General features: G+C 44.1%; 1 protein-coding gene across 3 annotated transcripts in view; it reads right to left on the minus strand.

Annotated features, from left to right (window-relative positions):
* LOC146201456 (GATOR2 complex protein MIOS-like) overlaps positions 1 to 20,330 on the minus strand; it is a 279,626-nt gene that overhangs the window by 159,301 nt on the left and 99,995 nt on the right. For all 3 annotated transcript variants that reach the window (XM_084595860.1, XM_084595859.1, XM_084595858.1), the window contains 7 exons: positions 18,583 to 18,670; positions 16,941 to 17,042; positions 13,389 to 13,480; positions 11,082 to 11,123; positions 10,613 to 10,668; positions 3,943 to 4,061; positions 2,802 to 2,923 (listed from right to left, as the gene is read on the minus strand). In XM_084595860.1, the coding sequence (XP_084451986.1) occupies positions 2,802 to 2,923; positions 3,943 to 4,061; positions 10,613 to 10,668; positions 11,082 to 11,123; positions 13,389 to 13,480; positions 16,941 to 17,042; positions 18,583 to 18,670 (621 nt within the window). The remainder of the gene's footprint in view (positions 1 to 2,801; positions 2,924 to 3,942; positions 4,062 to 10,612; positions 10,669 to 11,081; positions 11,124 to 13,388; positions 13,481 to 16,940; positions 17,043 to 18,582; positions 18,671 to 20,330) is intronic.

Here is a 20,330-nt window from a genome sequence, read left to right on the forward strand (position 1 = left end):
AGCTTTATCATATTCCAAGGACATAGGCAACATCACCCTGAGATAGAGGAGCTCACCAGAAAGAGTGGCTTTGACCAGCTTGCATTCCGAGTTGAGCTGGTCAACCAGATTTTTGGAATGGATGACAGATATGTTCACCCTCCCCCTCCTCCAAAGAAGTCGGAGCACAAGCCCCAGGTGCATGAAAAGCGCCGTAACTGCAAGCTTTGCTATGAAAGAAGCAAAGTTGAAAGGAAAACTGGAGTTTTCTGTCAGCCCTGTGGTGTGTATTTGTGTTTCATCCCTACGAGGGACTGCTTTGCACAATGGCACGCAACACACCCCTGCTAACTTTTTTTTTTGCCGAAAGAACACTTTTGCGCAATACCCTCCGACAATTGTACCATCTTTTTGACACATAATTAGCTACAAAATGTATATCTTCAAAACATTTTACTCTTGATATTTTTTGTTTTGCTGTTTTTTCAAGAAGAATGATACCCTCACTGTATAAAATTTTGAATTATAAACATTTTTTCACTAATTTGTGTAATAAATATATATGCAACGCTTATGTTATTGAGTAGAAGATTCTCTTAGCTACATTTTGATACTAAACAATGTAAATAAGGCATTAGTGTCTACTCGGCAAAAAATATTTCCTTGCACCCAGTAAAAACTGCCCTTTTTCCCGTGGTAGCGAAAGAGTTAATAGGAAAAAACGATTGTATCGAACAGCTAACTTGCATAAGCATCCCGAAGCATGGGAACGGTACCATCAGTGCGCAAAAGTATATAACGAAGAATTGACCTCCGCCAAGGAAAAGTTTTTTTCCTCCGATTTACATTCAATCCTCTTAACAAACCCCAATAAATTCTGGCGCATTCTCTCCCCTAAGACACGATCCAATAGAATTCAGCTTCTACACGTTAACCGTGAACCAATAGACAGTGATAAGAGCGTGACAATCCTAAATGACTATTTCTGTTCAGTGTTCTCCCCAGCAGCTGGCAGTCCAAATCCTTTTCCAGCCATCTCAACAGTAGCCATGCCCCAATTTACAGTCACTCCGGCAGGCATAGCTAATCTAATCAGTTCACTCAATACTTCTTCATCGTCTGGTTGCTACCAGATAATCAGTAAACTACTAAAGAATACCTGTGTAGTATCATGCCAGATACTGCATCTAATATTTGCCCAATCATTAGAATCCGGAGACGTCCCTGACGACTGGAAAATAGCAGAAATTGTCCCGATCTTCAAAAAAGGTGACCGCACAAATCCTTCCAACTACCACCCTATTTCTTTAACCAGCATCCCTTCCAAATTACTTGAACATGTTTATATCATCCAGCCTAATGAGCCACCTTGATTCCATAAACTTCTTTTATCCCCATCAACACGGTTTTCGAAAACACTACTCCTGCGAAACTCAACTGGCTGAATTCACTCATGACATCCTTCACTTTATGGACGAAAACTTTCAAATTGACGCCATATTTTTAGATTTCTCCAAGGCCTTCGACCGTGTTCCGCACTCACACTTGCTCGCAAAACTTTCCTCTCTAGGTATCCCTGATAATATAATAACCTGGCTCAATCAGTTTCTTCTTGAACGCAGACAATTCACATCAAGCAATGGCTACCGCTCATCCCTTTCTGATGTTACATCAGGTGTCCCCCAGGGCGCCGGCTTATCCCCGCTACTCTTCCTCATTTACATCAATGATCTCCCAGCTAATATAGATACTAAACAAAGACTATTTGCGGACGACTGTGTCATCTACAGTCCCATTCGTCATCTCACCGATAGCCACCTACTACAAAAAGACATTGATGCAATAGCCACATGGTGTGACACTTGGCTCATCCCTTTGAACCTGGACAAATGCCAACTCTTGTCGTTCTCCCGCAAACGAACAGTAATTCAGCATTAATACACCATCAACGCTACCCCGGTTGCCGAAACATCATCCTACAAGTACCTTGGATTACATCTTTCATCTTCATTATCTTGGGTCAATCACGTCCAAACAATATGCTCTGATGCCTCACGTGTTCTAGGTTATTTACTGCGAAACCTCAAATCGGCATCCGCGGAAGTGAAAAAAACTGGCTTATCAAACTTTCGTCCGTCCCAAACTAGAATTTGCATTATCAATCTGGCACCCATCTCAAGCCTACCTCATCGCCGAACTCGAAGCCATCCAAAATCGTGCAACCCGCTTCATCACTTCTGAATACCCCAAAGAAATCAGCATTACTGCACTTAAACGCTTTGTCTCCCTGCCCACTCTAAAGTCGCGCCACATCATCTCCCTCTTTGCCTACTGCACAGCTTCTTTTACCACCCTGCTTCCAGACACCCTTTGCTGCAACCACCGCTTCGAACGTCCAATCGCCTAAGCCACAGCCTCCCCATAGCAGGTATCAGGAGCCGCACTTCAGCTATGAACAGTTCATTTTTCCCCAACGCGACTACTCTCTGGAATGCCCTACCTAACGACATAGTTGCATGCGACGATCGCAAAACATTTCGCACAAAACTCTAAGATGTGTAAGCATTTCATCTGTGTTACCACCAATCATTCATTGGCTTTCAAATTTGCTTGCCGCATGATCCCACGGATGCCTTGATGGTCTTTATTTTTCTTGCCTTTTACAATTTGTAGTGTTTGTGTTAATTGTGCCTGCCTTCATCAAGATTGTATTTACCCCTCGGACCCTTAAGGATGACATAAATGAAATGAAAGAGGTTGCACAGCCCTCCACTGAACCGCTCGGACGAGGAAAACATGTGTCTGAGAGAGGACACACCCACCAGTGTGATCCGGTCAAAGACCGTGTAGTCTCGAGCCAAGCTGCTTGATGTCACAGCCAGCATCCGGTTCTCGTCGTGGGGATGCCAGGCGAAGGAGCTCAGCACCACTGCACTTGGGAATGCTGGACAATGCAGAGACAAACATGCACATGTGTGGACAAGTGCTAATTCAGTTGGTAATAGCATGCTGAAATCATTTTGTTAGTGGTAAAAGAACACGACACAAAAGGGACACCCACAAGGGACACTAGCGGGTGTCCCTTGTGCGTCGTGTTCTTTGTGTCCGTGTGTTTTTTACCGCTAACAAAATTATTTCAGCATGCTACTTCAGACTGTGTGCAAATGGCACTTAAATTTTTTCTAGCCCAGCAGCTTAGTGATCTAATGAATGAAAGAAACTAAACAGCCTGCCACAGCAAACCTCAATCTTAATCGAGGGCTCTTGTTTGCTTTATGCTTAGTTTGGCTTATGGGCCTTCAATGTCCCAAAGCAACATGGCAAAGTCCACATCTATCGAAATTCCGCAGCCGTGGTTGAGATCAAGCAGCCAAGCAATCCAGCCACCCGAGCCTCCACGATGAGAGACTAGCACAAAAGAGGTGCAGGTAAAAGTGAACAACAATATAGGCGGTTGATTATTCTTCAGATAAACTTCGTTACTCTCCTATGGGCATTATTGCCAAGAACATAGAACAGTGCAAAACAAATGCAACAAAGGAGTGGCACTTCCAGGTTGTGTAGGCACAGATTAGGTGACAAAACTAGCTTGTTTACATTCTTGGCCACATATGTACCAAATGATAGGTATGACAGTAAAAATGCCTTGCCGGTGTGGCCCCTGTTAATTGGCCAAAGCCATAGCAAATGTCAGTTGGACTGCATGTTGGACTTCTCGCAATCTTGAGGGCAATAAAGAAAGATTTCTCTTCCATCCTCATTCTGATTTCACAGCCCCTTGAAACTAGCAGGCACTTTTATGGCAGTGTCCACACTTTTCACAAGTCCATCACAGAATTTCCACTCCACATCAGCATGCAGAACGCCCTCGGGTGTATATACCTGGCAGTATACAGGTGTGATAACTGCCAGAACAGACAGGGGTATGGCTGAGACAGCTATAATCAGCATGAGTGCACATACGCTGCACTGTGCGTTCCACCATGGTGGGCTCCACATCATCCGCCACGCCCTGCGGGTGCTGCACATCATAGAGCTTCACCACGCTGCTCTCCTTGGTGAGCAGACTCAGCACATTGGACCTGCACGGCACACACTAGTTATGCAGCTAAAAAATAAAACACTTGCTTACATAAATCACGGTCAAAATTCAAGAACTTCAGGAGGGCAAGGCAGTTCTGAACGGGTGAAATAGACGACCAATGTTGCACTCGTGAAATTTAAATAATGCATCCCACTTTCAAACGGGGCTCAGTAGCTGCGTATAAAGGTACTGGTGCAAGATATTTAAATGAGTCGAACCATAAAAACATATGCCTTAAGCAATGACAGAGCACTGTGTTAATGGCTAGTGGTGTCTTATGTTTATGACGTTATTCTTCCAAAACTGTGGAAGCAAATATCATTACAGCTTTCTTTTATATACACACAAATATATATATATATATATATATCTTGATAACAATAGCTTTGATGGTGATGCATACAGTATGCCTAATTCTTTGAATGCCTGCTCTGAGCACGTAATGTACCAACATGTTCAACAGATCAAGTAATACGACAACAAAGCATAAATCCTTGTTCATAACAGAGCAAGAGGTTTTGCCATATGCTATTGGTTGGTGAAACATACCATAAATTAATCATCTGTTCTTTTTGCCAATTTCTAAGGAGCCTTAGATTCTGTCTCAGACTGCAAACTGAGAGGCTAAATACATGATCCCAAATCGACAGCCATATGGTTGAAACCAACCAAGACAGTTCGAGGCAGGCGACGAATCAATCTTGGGACCAATCAGTAAGTTATTATATGGGGCTATGATACGGCAAACACAAGGTTAGATGATTTGCTATGCTTAGATTTATGACACTCATATTTCATTCAATCTTAAGAAACGTACAAACTAGAGAAAAATCGACAAATGCTTGTTTGCCTAAAAGCAATGCAGGATGAAATGGAATGTGTTCATTATAAAATACAGTAAAATCTAGTTTCCTAAGATCCTCACGTCACGGGCATGAGATTAAAATGTGACTGACAAAGAGCTCATCTCCGCACATTTGACACAGTGGCTTGTCTTTTTTTGTCAGGAGAAAATTATGCATGATGTGTGTGTGTCCTATGTGTAGATGACAAAGTAACTTTGATAAAACGTTCTTGGTGACGGTATATTTCCATTCTCCTACAATGGACTTGACAGAATGCAGCTTGTTCTTTACCCAAGTAGTTCGACACCCAGCTTTTAGTTTATTGCGTACTAACTTTACACAATCCTTGTGTGGCAAGTTCACGTCATATTTGCATGGTTCTAGCTTGTGCAGCTTTCTCATTTTATTTATTTATTTATTTATTTATTGTACATACTTTCAAGGCCCGTAGGCACATCAGAAAGAAGCGGTAGAGTTACATTATTTGCATAATGAAAAAAAAAAAAAAAAAAAAAAAGAAAAATGAAGGAACTATAAGGCACTTTGAACAGTGAGCTTGAAATTGGCGCTGTCACAAATGGTGACTGAGGAGGCAGGAAGGCAGTTCCATTCAGTGGCAGTTCTTGGTAAGAAGGAAAAATGGTATAAATTAGTGCGGCAAGATGCCACTTCAGCTTTGTGTTGATGATCGAAGCGAGACAAGATGTAAATTATCATCAGCCTGACTATACCCACTGCACGAAGAAGGCCTCTCCCATATTTCTCCAATTACCCTGGTTCTGTGCTAGCTGCATCCACTTGACCCCTGCGAAATTCTTAACCTCATCCGCCCACCTAACTTTATGCCGCCCCCTGCTACGCTTTCCTTTCTATCCTTTTTTTCAGGAAAGGATTGAGGTAGTATATTCTATAATGAAGTAGGTGGTAGGATAGTTAGAGAGGATACCGGTAAGCTGTCTAAGGAGACCTAAGATTTGGTCAAGAAACGCCAGAGTATGAAAGCTTCCAATCCAACAGACCAGTTTGAATTGGCCGAGATATCAAAGCTAATCAATAAGCGCAAGGTGGCCGATATAAGGAAGTATAACATGGAGAAAATTGAGCATGCTGTAAAAAACGGGGGAAGCCTTAAAGCGGTAAAAAAGAAATTGGGCATAGGCAAAAACCAGATGTATGCGATAAGGGACAAAGCGGGCAATGTCATCACTAATATGGACAAGATAGTCAAAGTAGCCAAGGAGTTCTATACAGATCTCTACAGTAGCCAAAGTAGTCGGGACCGTAATGAGATTGGCGGTAGGGAAAAACAGTCAGACGTTCCACCAGTGACGAAGGACGAGGTCAAGAAAGCATTAAAAACTATTGAAAGGGGGAAATCAACTGGAGAGGATCAGATAACTACAGATTTGCTGAAGGATGGGGGGGATATCGTGTTAGAAAAACTGGCCCCCGTATACGCAGTGCCTGGTGTCATCGACGGTACCGGAACCATGGAAGAATGCAAACATTATCCTCATTCATAAGAAGGGGGACTCTAAGGACCTTAAAAATTACAAACCAATCAGCTTACTGTCTGTTACGTATGAGGTATTTACTAAGATAATCGTTAATGGAATCAGGGCAACCTTAGACTGCAATCAAGCAAAGGATCAAGCAGGTTTTCGGAAACGGTACTCTACTATCGATCATATGTATGTGGTCGAAATCTCTGATAATTCTGTGTTCAAATCTGCCTTACTCAGCCTATCAGTATCATAAACACATGAATTTGTTGCAATGCCATTTTTTCTTTTCTTTCAGCTATTTTGAGATCAGCCAATCTTTTTTAAAAACTTATATTCTTTGTTGCGTTATTGCTTTTTGAGCGTCATTTCGTCCTTTGCAAAAGTTACTTTATGCCCTGTATACTTAAGTGCTAACCGCATGAGGCGACAATTCGCGGCGACATGCCGCGCGACGGGCTGAGGGCCGCCAAAGCATTGCCGCTCGTCGCCGTCGCTCGGTTTCTGGGTTTTTAGAAAATTTCGCGTGTCGCCCGGAAGCAGCTCGCGAGGCAGCCAATCGCAGAGGGCTTTAGGGTGCTCAACTTCCGTTCTGGCTTTCTTTTTATTGCGTGTAAAGTTAGTTTTCCTAGTCCGGTTTGGGCGAAGAACCTGGTGCCTTCACGCGCTCACATCGTCTGATCCGTGTATATACATGAGTGCATCGAGATAATTCAGTAAAAGCTTGGAATGGTAATAAAAGAAAGAAAAAGGTTAGCGTGGCTTGATATTGTTAATTTCCGAAAGGAGCAGGAGAAAGTCGCTGCTTGCAATGCAAGTCGGCATCGCAGTGTATAGTAACGCACCGCTACCCTGTGACCCTTTAAAATATGATGCGTTACAAGAAATTTCATCAGTGTTTTATCGTACTTCATGCTGTTTAGTGTTGAAAATGGGATATAGCGTGATTGCATTCCCCTTGACCGAATGACGAGGCAGCGGTAACAGAGCAACGCTGAAAACGCGCTTCTGTCGCTGAGCGCCGTCGCTCCGTGTGGTATGCACCAGCGACGACAGGCGTTGGCGGCGGCGTCACGCGACGGATCGCTAGGGGTTGTCGCCTCATGCGGTTACCGCTTTATGTGTTGTTCCTTCTCATGTGTGGGTGTGTACTCAGAATGTTTAATTGCTTATTCCTTTTATGTAACCTCTCTCTCTCTCTCTTTTTTTTTTTCTTTCTCGGGAGCGTCATTTATATTGCCACCTGACGGTTCGAGGTAGCGCTTGAACGACGAAGAAGTTGGAGACTCTCGCGCGCTTCGGCTAGCTAGGACTGTGGACTCTTGAGCTTGTGTCTTCGTGTTACCATTTCCCGGGAACCTCTGTCTTGACTGTGTGTATCTGCCCCTGTTGCCGATACTCATAAATCCCTGTCTTCGTGACAGTTTTGGTGGAGATGCTGGGTGTTTGTCCTCTCAATGTCGCACACCCCTCCGCGAACCAACGACTCATAAATCCCTGTCTTCGTGACAATATGTTGACATGTATTTTGTTGCTGTTTTTTATGTTATAGTTTTGTAATATAACCCACTCCCCTCTGTAATGCCATCGGGCCTTGAGGGTATTGAAATAAATAAATAAATAAATAAATAAATAAATAAATAAATATCCATACCTTCAATTAGGTGATAGAAAATGCTCGAAATATAACCAGCCCTTATACAGCGCGTGTGTTGTGTTTGTGTTTGTGGCGCCACGTTTCTGAATAAGATGCAGCACCAACTAGCCCCTCAAGCCGTTATTTTGTTATACATAGCATTCACTGATTACGAAAAAGCATTTGACTCGGTTGAAACCTCGGCGGTGATGCAGGCATTGCGAAATCAGGGGGTAGACGAGCCGTACGTGAAAGTGCTGGAAGATATATATAGTGGCTGCACAGCAACCATAGTTCTGCATAAAGAAAGTAACAAAATTCCCATAAAGAAAGGTGTTAGGCAAGGAGACACAATCTCCCCAGTACTATTCACAGCTTGTTTAGAGGAAGTATTTAGAGACTTGGAATGGGAGCAGTTAGGGATGAGGGTAGATGGAGAATACCTCAGTAATCTGCGATTTGCTGATGACATTGCCTTGCTAAGCAACTCGGGGGATGAACTGCAAATAATGATTGATGACCTAGACAGGAAATGTAAAACGGTAGGCTTGAAAATCAATATGCAGAAGACTAAGCTAATGTTCAACAGCCTCGGGAAGGAACAGCAGTTTACATTAGGTAGCGAAATACTGGAAGTAGTAGGCGAATATGTCTACTTAGGACAGGTAGTAACCGCAAATCCGGACCATGAAAAGGAAATAACAAGAAGAATAAGATTGGGATGGAGCGCATTTGGCAAGCACTCGCAGATTATGACTAGCAGCTTACCGGTATCGCTCAAGAGGAAAGTATACAACAGTTGCATCTTGCCTGTACGAGGCTAACCAAGAGAGTTCTACTTAAGTTGAGGACAACCCAGAGGGCTATGGAACGAAAAATGGTAGGGGTAACATTAAGAGATAGGAAGCGTGCAGAGTGGGTCAGAGAAATAACTCAAGTTACCGACATTCTAGTGGAAATTAAGAAGAAGAAATGGACATGGGCAGGACATGTAGTGCGAAGAGCGGATAACCGATGGTCGCTTAGGGTAACAAATTGGATTCCAAGGGAAGGAAAGCTTAGAAGGGGGCGGCAAAAAGTTAGGTGGGCGGATGAGATTAAGAAGTTCGCAGGGGTCAATTGGATGCAGCTAGCACAGGACGGGGTTAATTTGTGGCACATGAGAGAGGTTTTTGACCTGCAGTGGGTATAGCCCAGGTGATGATGGTGATGATGATGCAAATAAACATAAAAATATTCATCTTATCAGCATTACCCAAAAAAAGAATTTTTGGCGACATTCATTCCATTTGATGGGTGTGATTGAGCCAGTGAAAAATAAAAAAATAAAAAATCTGGGTCTAATATTTATACAAGCATACACATAAACAACGGTTCCGTTCAGTTCAGTCGCTCAGTCGTGTCTGACTCTTCGTGACCCTATGGACCATATCACGCCACGCTTTCCGGTCTCTCACTATCTTCCTAACATCACATAACGTCATCTGCAGCGCCTCGAGGATGCCATCTAACCACTGCGTTCGCTGCCTACCCCTTCTCCTGTGACCCTCAACCTTTCCCAACATCAAATCTTTCTCCAGTGACTCCTCTCTTGTCATCAGATGACCAAAGTAACTTGAATTTGACCTTCCAATGAGCAGTCAGGGTTTATGGTCAACAATATAGACTGATTTGATCTGGCAGTCCAAGGAACTCTCAAGAGTCTCCGCCAGCACCACAATTCAAATGCGTAAATTCTTCGGTGGTCAGCCTTCTTCACAGTCCGACTCTCGCATCCATACATCACAACTGGAAAGACTATAGCCTGAGTTATACGGACCTTGGTTGCCAGTCTAATTTCTCTTCTCTTTACTAGGCGGTCAAGGCTAGCCATGGCTCTCTTTCCCAGAAGCAGGCGTCTCCTAATTTCATGGCTGCAGTCTCCTTCCGGGGTAATCTTGGAGCCCAAAAAGAGAAAATCTGTCACAGCTTCCACTTCTCGTCCTTTGATGCTCCAGGACTTGATAGGGCAAGACGCCATAATCTTTCTCTTTTTAATGCTCAGTTTAAGCCCAAACTTCTCACTCTCTTCTTGTACGCGCATCAGAAGTCTCTTGAGTTCCACTTCACTTTCTGCCATTAAAGTGGTATCATCCACATATCTAAGGTTGTTGATACGTTTTCCTGCAATCTTCACTCCAGCTGAAGACTCGTCCAGACTGGCCTTCCTCATGATGCACTCAGCATATAGGTTAAATAGGCAGGGCGACAGTATGCAGCCTTGTCTCACTCCTTTCTCAATCGGAAACCAATCAGTAATACCATGCCCAGTTCTGACTGTGTACTATAACACTATGTACTATAATCACGCAGTTATACACAGAGATCAAATTATTAACGTATAAGTTTGGTGCATATTTGAGAACATTTCTTGGTAGATGTTCTCACAACAGCTCTGCACAACCAAATGGCACACACAATTCCTTTCACCACACACAAAAAGAGGCCTTTCACACACCAATCTCAGCTTACTGCAACTGTATTGACCTGCATCCTAGCCCAAGTCAAACATCTGGAAAGCTCTCACCTTGTTGGTGACCAGGCAATTTTGACAATGTGGCTGTTTTCTGTCTGAGTTGTTACCTGGGAGCATCGTGCTAAGGACATACGGCTCTTCAGTACTCAAACCGGTAATTCGCAATATGGGTATGCAAACGCTTTTTGCTATGTCTAGAATATAAATACATATCTAATGCTGCTGGGAGTTAAGGTCTCACTTCCACATCAGCAATTCTGTTGAAAAAGTACAACTTTCTTGCTTGCACCTAGTAATGCGTAGTCCCCTCGTTACATCTTTATTGCAGCCGCGACAACTGTACGAGTTGTGGCAGTGGCCTCTGAACTGAACTGTGCGCTTTGCAGAACAATTAAAACACTCAATTTGACACAAAAGTTGCACTACTCCCAAGCCTCTAGCTGACAACCATCAGAAGTGCACTTTCCTGATTGAACAATCCCACAATGAAGCATGAAAAGAAAGCAGGGAAGAAGGATACAGGCTTCTCAAAGTTCCGGGTGTCCCATAAGACAAGCTGGTTCTGAAATCAGCAAAAGAAACCATGAGGTGACTCCTTCAGACAAAAAGCAGTAGCATTCAAGTTCGCAGCTGCACTTGGTTTGTGTGCTTGCCAACATGTCACCCAACACCCATTAGTGGCTGAGGTAGATTTTTCATGTGGGCCCATTTGCGACCTGGCCTCTATGGTTCCTCGGTTGGGGCTAAAAGGGAATTGTCTCAACGGGAACTCTAATGCTATCACTTTGCCATTGCTACTCTCTGGGACAGCCACCCAAATCCAGCAATCAAAGCATCTGACTTTTTGTTTTAAAAAGCTCATCTTGGCAAGTGATGCTCTGACAAAGGTTCAAGATCAAAACTGTCCAAAATAGACATGCAACGCTCACACTACTAGGATATCTGCAGTATACACCCTTTCTGTCTCCTCCCACAGAAATCTAGACAGGACGAAGGCAGGGCTACAAGGTTCCTTGATGACATTCTCTTCTGTTGTGCGCGGCAAACATTTCCACTGTTTGGTTACTTTGCCTGGGAAACATGTTTTAAACAAACCTCGTATTGCACAAAATTTTGACAACAGCAAATGCATAGACAGTAATGAAAGGGGTGTGTGAATACATATGAGAAACTGTGAACCACTTGAGCATATTTTTCGTCATCAGACTAAATAGGGTTTTTTATTTGTTTCAGCCTTATTTCTGAGACAGACATGAAGGCAGGCCGCCTCATCAAGGTAGAAGCAACAGACGACTTATTTTTTTCATGTTTTTACATCTAGGTTGAAAAGATGCAGTTTTGAACAGATTAAAGTTGTATCCCTATCAACACATCAGTGCTACCAGCATGACGGCAGCTAACTCGTGAAGGTGTTTCTTCTTTTTATTAGGACCCATGCTGGCCCCTTTGCGATGGCCTTAACTGTAAATTTTTCACCTTTCAGTTGTTCACTTTTGATAGGTGCACTTAGCCGTCCCTCTGTGCTGCTGCCGACAACGTATTTCAGCTTGATTTGGCCTCCTTCACTATAGCTAGAAATTAGTAACACATCCCTCTGCCCCAATGAGATCATTTTAAATGAGAACCTCTGGGCAACAGTGAGAAAGTATAGAAATGTGATTCAGCAGAAGAAAACATTTTAGTACTAAGCCAAACTACAATAGTGCGAACTTTCAATAAGCTACACTGGTGCCATGCTATTCCTTTATGCAATGCCTGAGGGGCCTAAAGAGCAGGGATCATGACGATGATGACAAATACAATTTTAGTGTGCAAAAAAATGTATTTTCTGCATGGTTGTGTTCTGTGAAAAATCTCCTTTTTTATATTCGAGCTACCTGTATTCAAATTTTAACCTATATAATAATATTTGGCTATATGCGCAATTCATTTTTGTTATTCCGAACACGGCCTACTTGTAAAGCTTTAACAGCCCAAAAACCCCATGTCTTTCTTGGCAAGAATCTGAAAACTTGTGGCCATTAGCAAGCATTAATAAAATTATCACAGAGAGGGAGCTGCCAGCACATTAGGACAGATGAATGCAATATATGTTCATGTGACACAACCAGATTGTTCAACAAAAATTGTAGGCACAAATATTTAAGATGAGGGTGTCAAGTTGACAGCTGCCAAGTATGTGTGCCTGCAAGGCCATTAGCTTGTGTAAAGGCCAATACTGCGGCGAAATGCCGCACACTGAGAACAAGTAAACGAACAGCGTCTATGAGAATAGTTTCACCTTTACGACCTTCATGCCATTTATGGTAGCTTGCAGTGCATCAGCCAGCTGGCTGATTCATATTGGAACATGTCCTTCTTCCTGTCCCGTCTGTTTCCATAGTTCCCTGATCATAGTGGCACAACGCGTTTTGGGTGGCCGCAATTGTGTCTCGGGTTCTTCCCCTGCTCCGTGTGCTCGTTAAGTGCATAATGCGGTGAAGCACCCTCACAGGTGACACAGGGCACTGCCGCATCTCACTGTGCCCTTCCCAACAGTGTGCATGCGTGGGTGGAAATGTGAAAAACAGACACTGTCGAGCTGTTCTCATCTAAAAAGACCACTGCCCAGTCAGCTCTTTATCAAATAAATTTGCCATAATGCAATTGGTTCTTTTCAGTCTTTTTTTGAGGCCATTCGATAATTGCAAATTTTCTCCCGTTCCAGTCAAGTTCAAATTAACGAGCTGAATATCGTAACCAAATGCAAACAAGCCCACTGTGGCCAAATGGTGAATAAATTTCCCCCTGTGGTGATATTCTGGTGGCAGTGAAGAATAGCACTGACCATGTAGAAAGAGGCAATTCGGTGCTCGAAGAAGGGGTCCACGCTCAGCCCATTGGTCGCCTTGGTGCTGGCCACACACGACCGCGAGGGGTCTGCACCACAAGGGCACGCTTTCACTCAAGACCAACTACCATCACCAGAATTATGCACTGAGTAGCCTGCTAGACAGCTGGAACTAGCTGCACACGACAGAAAAATCAGCCTTGAGCTGGTTTCTGGTAAATTTGCACCATATGCAAAAAAATAGAAAGTGCAATCACAATCTAGGAACTCTCATTTGTTAAACCTAATCCTTCAAAGCTCCTCTTTTATAAAATGCATAAATTCTTTTTTCCAAGGGCTGGTATGAAACCACTAAAAGTACCGGCTCAGTGAGTGTGCAGAGCGAACAGGCAGTACATCCACTACATCCAACTGTCCAAGCAAGAATTCCAAGCAGTTATTTTTTTTTTTTTGCGCAATACCAAGTAGCATCTACCGCAGCAGAGAAACAAGCACCTGGCAGCTGAAAAGCATCAGCACAGAAGGACACCTTTCGGTAGGTAAAGCAACACAGAACGTAATGATGAAAAACATTTCAATATTTATGTATAGAGAAGCAGTGGCTTTAAGTAAAGCCTTCTTCCTGAAGTGCATTATGTAATTGCATTTGAAATAAATAAAGTTCGAGGATGCACCAAAATCCAGTACAAATGTGCATGGGGATAAAAAGTTGAGGAAAAAACGAGCAAAAACTGGAAGTAGAGCCTGACTCCACAAAATGGTATGCAGTGGTTCATTGTTAACAAGCAAGACAATACAGTAGGGCAAGTGACACCCAGCAGCTTGATAATCTCAACCACTGTTTCATTCTCCAAATCAAGAGATGCTTGGTTGCACCCTCAGTGAAGGAGAACTCCTTTGAGCATTCACTTAGCAGCCCTGCTCAAAAAGCATAGCAAAGGAACAACAGGACAAGCGCTAACTTTCAGCAGAGAGGACCATATATGCCCTTTGGGATCAGCATGGGAGGGGGAGGAATAAGTTGCTATCAAATAGCCATGTGCTACGCCAAAAAATCAAGCTCTTTCCTTGACAATGCCACAGACGCCTTATTTATCCCCTGCCCGAGCTATCTCCAGTGCTTCCACTATCTCCCTTGTCAGCTCGTTGCGATGTCCACACAAGATGATCGTCTGATGAAACAGGGAATGGCAAGGTGACAATGTTACCAGCTTTTTTATTGTGCTCTACAAGACGCACCTTTGAACATCTGCCGGTTTGGCCAACGTAGTGCTTTCCACATGAAAGTGGAATTTTGTAAACACCCCCCTCCTGCAGGGCACTCTGGTTTCCGTGTTCGCATAGAACAGCTCTTCCTGCACAAACTCAAGATTTTTTTAGCGCTGTAAAGAGGACCTTGATGCCAGAATGTTGCCCTACCTTCCTTAGGTTATAACAAATCTTATGCAGGTAGAGAATGACAGCTACTTTTTCTTTCTCATCTCTTCCACTCGCTGCTCATCATTCATGCGTGACACAATTTTCTTTCTGCGATGCAGGCTTTCAGCGACTGAGACAATAACATGTTTAGGGTAGCCCGCCGCATGGAAATGCGCCACCTGCATACTGATACTTTCATCCATGGCATGATCACATGACTTGCAGAGAACGTTAGACAAAAAAAGAAAGGATAATGCTTCTCTTCACCAACTTTGAGTGTACAGAGCTATACAGCAAGGGAGGCTTGTTGGCTCTAGGCTCATACAACCAACTTGGGTGATCATGGCCAAAACGCAATCGCAAATCTAAAAACCCAATGCTGTCCTGTGCGGGCAATTCACAGGTAAATGTAAGCGGCCGGAAGCATGCATTAAGAGTCTAAAACAGGCAAGACAATATGGTCAGTAAAATCAGATTTGTCTAAAACAATTAAGAAGTCGTCAACATAATGGAAAATATTTAAAATCCCAAGATCATCTAGCCACTCAAAAAGAGCATTGTCGCATCAAGCTAAAAACAAATCCCTCAAGACAGGTGCAATACATGACCCAATGAAAAGAAAATGAAAAAGAAAGAAAATTGCGGAAGAGATGAGAAAGGAGGAGGAAAGAAGGAAGATAGAAAAAGCAGCTGTCATTCCCTACCTGGTTTCTCATAACCTAAGGAAGGTGGGGAAACGTTCTGGCATTAAGGTCCTCTTTACATTAATTAACAGAGTGCACTAACTTGACAAAACAAACGGAAAAAAAATCACAGGACACGAAACACAAAGCACTTTGCATCTCGTGTCGTGTAATTTTTGATTCCGCCTGCCTTTTGTCAAGTTAGCACACTCCTTTAATCAATATGAACAACCAACGAGTCCTCTTTACAGCGCCAAAAAAGCTTTCGAGTTTGTGCAGGAAGAGCTGTCCTATGCGAACATGGAAACCAAAGTGCCCTGCAGGAGGGGAGTTGTTTACAAAATTCCACTTTCATGTGGAAAGCACTATAATGGCCAAACCGGCAGATGTTTAAACGTGCAGCTTTTAGAGCACAATAAAAAAGTTGGTAGAATTGCAGCAGACAGCCACCTGGCTGCGCATTGTAAAAGAAGTGACCCAGAACCACCTTGCCATCCCCTGTTTGATAAGACAATCATCTTGTGTGGACACCGCAACGAGCTGACAAGGGAGATAATGGAAGCACTGGAGATAGCTTGGGCAGAGGATAAATGTGTCAGTAAGGTGTCTGTGGAATTGTCAATGAAAGAGCTTGATTTTTTTGGCGTAGCACGTGGCTGTTCGATAGCAACTTATTCGCTTTTTCCCTTGCCTTCCCTGCTGATCACGAAGGGTATATATGGTCTTTTCTGCAATAAACCCTCTGCTGAAAGTTAGCGCTTGCCCTGTCTCGTCATTGTGCTATGCTTTTTGAGTAACGATGCCTAACCAACACACCCGTTCCTATTCACTTTTGCTTTAGTAAATCTTTTGCTTTTGCCCCTCCCTTCTGTATGTTAAGGAGGCACAGTCAACAGTATCTCTTGCTGGGCTAGTTGGTCTGACATTGTGTTTAACCAAAGGAAAAACAGCGCTAAATATTAGACAGAACACACAGAAAGACGAACGGGACAGGCGATGCTTTCACCACACCGCACAAAGTGCGCTTGGGCAGCTGTACTGTTGAATGCTCCATCTCTAATTACAAGATCTGCTCTCAGAGGTGTGTCGAGTAGTGCTACACTGCAGCACCCTTTTCATGGGAGGCTTTGCATGTTACCCTCAATAAATCACTGACACCGGTTGCTTGAAGGCATTGCTGGCCCTGTCAAATTGTCAATGAATCTAAGGGGACCAGAGTTTCCGTCGCTATCTCCCTCGAGTCATCTGATTGGTGGAAACGCCAGAACCGGTTTCCACCAATCACACGACTTGAGGAAGCAGGAATGCACGTCTACAATATGGACGCATGAAGGAAATAAATAATGTGAAGGCTTGAGGCTACAAGCCCAATCCTTGCGAGTACACCCACTGCCAGTCCCAATTGCTCATCAATTCCTTTACAATTTGCTGCCTCTACTCTACTCACCTCTTGTGTCGTATATCCTCAGCTGCTTGTTGTTCATGCCAGAGACGAAGGTCATCGGTGACTGGCAGAACCAGCCCAGTGACTGGGTCGAGTCAGAGTAGCCTGCACGTAGGGGTGATAGCCGAGATGTACAGAGTGCAACAAATTGCATTCTAAGGGGTACCCATAGCGAGCAGTCTGCGGCGCCACGCGGCTGGCACATCGCCGTCTCTTGTTGTGCTGTACGTGCAGCGAGAAGTTCGCGGAGGCACGCGGCCCGCACGTCACCGACGTTGACTCGACAGCCCGCTGTGTTCGCCGCGAGTGGCGAGTGGCGAGCTGTGACCGCGTGACCATAATAAACCTTCCCAGACGTAAAAAGATATGTGCGACTGCCTTTCCTATGCTTCTGCATACTTATTTTCGTTCGTTTTGATGATACCAATTTTTTCGTATCACTTTAAATTTTCGCATCAGATTCGTATCACCGAGGTTCTACTAAATATGGTCAAAAAAGCATGGCCTACTGGTGCATTGTTTACAAAAAGAGAACTGCCAGAGAAGCAACACATGTGAACGACACTGTAACACTACACAAAAAGAAAAAAAAAAAGACAGCCCCACACAACATGAACAAATCTGCCCACAAACTGCAGTGACTGCAAAAATGACACCTTTCTCTTTAGCAATGTGAGAATCCTTGGTCGCAGCTGAACCAAACTCGAGCAGAAAATTTTGAGAGTGTTCTCAATGGGCATGATAACTGTGTGCCCATCATGCTTTGATGCACAAATTTCTGGTCACTGAATAGGCCTAGTTTGTTGGCGAGTTTCTGGAAGCAGTGTGCATGGGCTGCAGTTAGACTCGCCCACTACAGACAAAAACACCAGCAATGCCATGCTGGTGTTTGCCTTGACAGTACAGTGAGTCCAAGAAGGCACATCCCTTAAGGGAGCACGCATGAGCACACCAGTGACGTGAAGTCTGGCATGCGAGGATGGATCAGGCACTCAAAAGGTGCCGTGCAGAGAAGTGAAATTGTAAGACGCGTTTCCTGATAATAATTGAACTCCAGCGTAGCATCAAAGTAATGATGCTAACTGCACAAACATAAGCGCATTGTCCTTAACAAAGCACCTCATTAGGATGCGACGTAATTTGCTCTGCATCATACTGCTCGTGCACTCCAGAAGAGTACGGTCAACTCTGTGCTTCCCGAGTGTCACTAGCTAAAGAGTGACAAAAAGTACAAAAGGTCCTTGAAGGTATGTGTACGTGTGTCTAGAGGTGGTGACATGAACACAATAGATTGTAATGCTTAGTTGTCATCTCTGGTTCTGAGTATTATGCGACTGTTGCTACATTTTCTTGCTGATGAAGTTGCTGTTGCTATCACATTAAAAAAAAAAAACCAAGAGCTGTGAGCTAGTCAGTAGTCCAGCTGCAAGGTTAACATCTTTGACCCTTATCAGCACTGTGGGAAAGCACATACAACAGAATGCACATAACTAAGAAGCAGTGACTGCACAGAATGTTGACACAGGAGAAGACAACTGCTGCGTGTGCATGCATTTGAGCATTCATCAAGCCACGCACTCTCAATCAACCCTTGCTGAAGCGTGGGGTTTCATTGGCCCGTTCACATATCCCACACGCAACTCACCCTGCTCGAATGACCGGCTGCCCACATTCTGGACGTCCCAGATGTGAATCGAGTAGTCCCCCTTGTGCTTGTCCAGGCAGGCTGCCAGCTATGGGGACAGAAACAGACATGCACGCCAGCAGATAAAAGCAATGCTGCACCCAAGGTTCTCTGCGATCAACAATTGGTGCAGTTGCGGTTTAGCCCTTTGACTGTTTTTGTTGCGAAAGCAACATAACGCCAGATTTCAGCTCATCACATACGCCGTGGCCACAGCCACGAATGACCTTGAACAGCCGCGTTTAACAACTACTTAGCCGAGCTTCGCTAGATGGCACCGCAGTTGGCGCCGCGGAGAGGAGGTGACGGTTCACAGGAAAGAAAAGACGCAGTATCTGTCACGCTTTTGTTGTGAAAACAACACTATGCCAGCCAGCTCGGCTCGTCGCGTGTGCTCGTATGCCGTAGCCACAAATGGCAGGCGCATTGAAACCGTGGCAGGAGATGCCCTCTTGGGTCTCACATGGCACGCCTGGTATTCACGTCACCCGTATAGGCCCACATTCATACGGCTTGGTTAAAGCGGGGCTTTATATGTGGGCTGGTAGATAGCGTCATAACCTTAAAGGCGGAGCTTATATTTATATGCAATAACCGTATTTATGACTACCAACTAAAGCGCCGAGAACGCTCTCCAACAGATGGCGCCGCCGTTGCTATGTAAAACTGTGCTAGACGGGGGTCGTAGTAACCAGGATGTATATACCTCCCCAGGCCAGCGTTGAAACTGCGTTGAACATTCTGGGAATGCCTAGCCGAACTGAGAAGAAGTTGGTTGTCGTGATGGGGGACTTTAATAAAGACAAGAACTCCGCCTTCGTTCAAGCTGCAGAGGAGCGGTTTCTACTCGAGTTGAGCCAGCACCACCTCAAACCACCACAGATTGCGGTAGCAGTTTAGACTTGGTTTTACACAGAGCCTTGGAAGATACAGAGCACGTTGTCAGCAGAGTGGAAACCAAGTCCCACTACTTCACTGATCATCGCAGCGTCATCATTGGTATAAGGAATAAAAGCCTAGTCATTACTTCAACAGTTTATCTTGTCTATACAATAGAGCTAAACTAACAGAGCTAAACCACAAGCTTAGCCATGCAGCCGTTGCTTTCGCAATTCAACTAGGGTTAACCAGAGCTAAACCACAGCCAACTTTTTGTCAATTTTTTTAAACGCATAGTGTTTAAAAAAATTTGACACTGGGGGTGAATTTTTTTTTGAATATTCGATAGTCAAAGGGTTAACAGGGTAATAGAACACATAAAAGATGGATAAGTCTTTGACATGGACTGACCTTCAATGTACACTATAAATGGCAGAGAATTCTTCACACAATTTCCTCAGAACAATTCGCTCACTATAACCACAAGATATTGTCCAGTAGGCGGCGCGAGGACTCATCGACCGCGTCCCTCCTGTCTTCCCCGCTACTCCACAGATCGAGTACAGAGATAAATTATTCACGCACAACGAGCTCACTAAGCACTTTCACCTAGGCAGACGAGCATTTCCCCTCCCGGAAAAGAAATTAACCCGCATTCAGTCGGTCATGTTACGCTTGCTCCAAATGAACTCACACCCAAACCCCTGGTGCATGAAGCATATCGACCCAGACTACGACGGACAACATGTGCGTGAAAGGTGCAGTGAACGTGTAGACTTGAACCATATGCTGTGTGGTTGTGCATAGAGCGACGCCTACGCCAAGAACAA

The sequence above is a fragment of the Amblyomma maculatum genome, chromosome 2, assembly GCF_055883805.1.
Source record: "Amblyomma maculatum isolate TAMU_Amacu chromosome 2, ASM5588380v1, whole genome shotgun sequence".
In the NCBI taxonomy this organism is placed as follows: Eukaryota; Metazoa; Arthropoda; class Arachnida; order Ixodida; family Ixodidae; genus Amblyomma; species Amblyomma maculatum.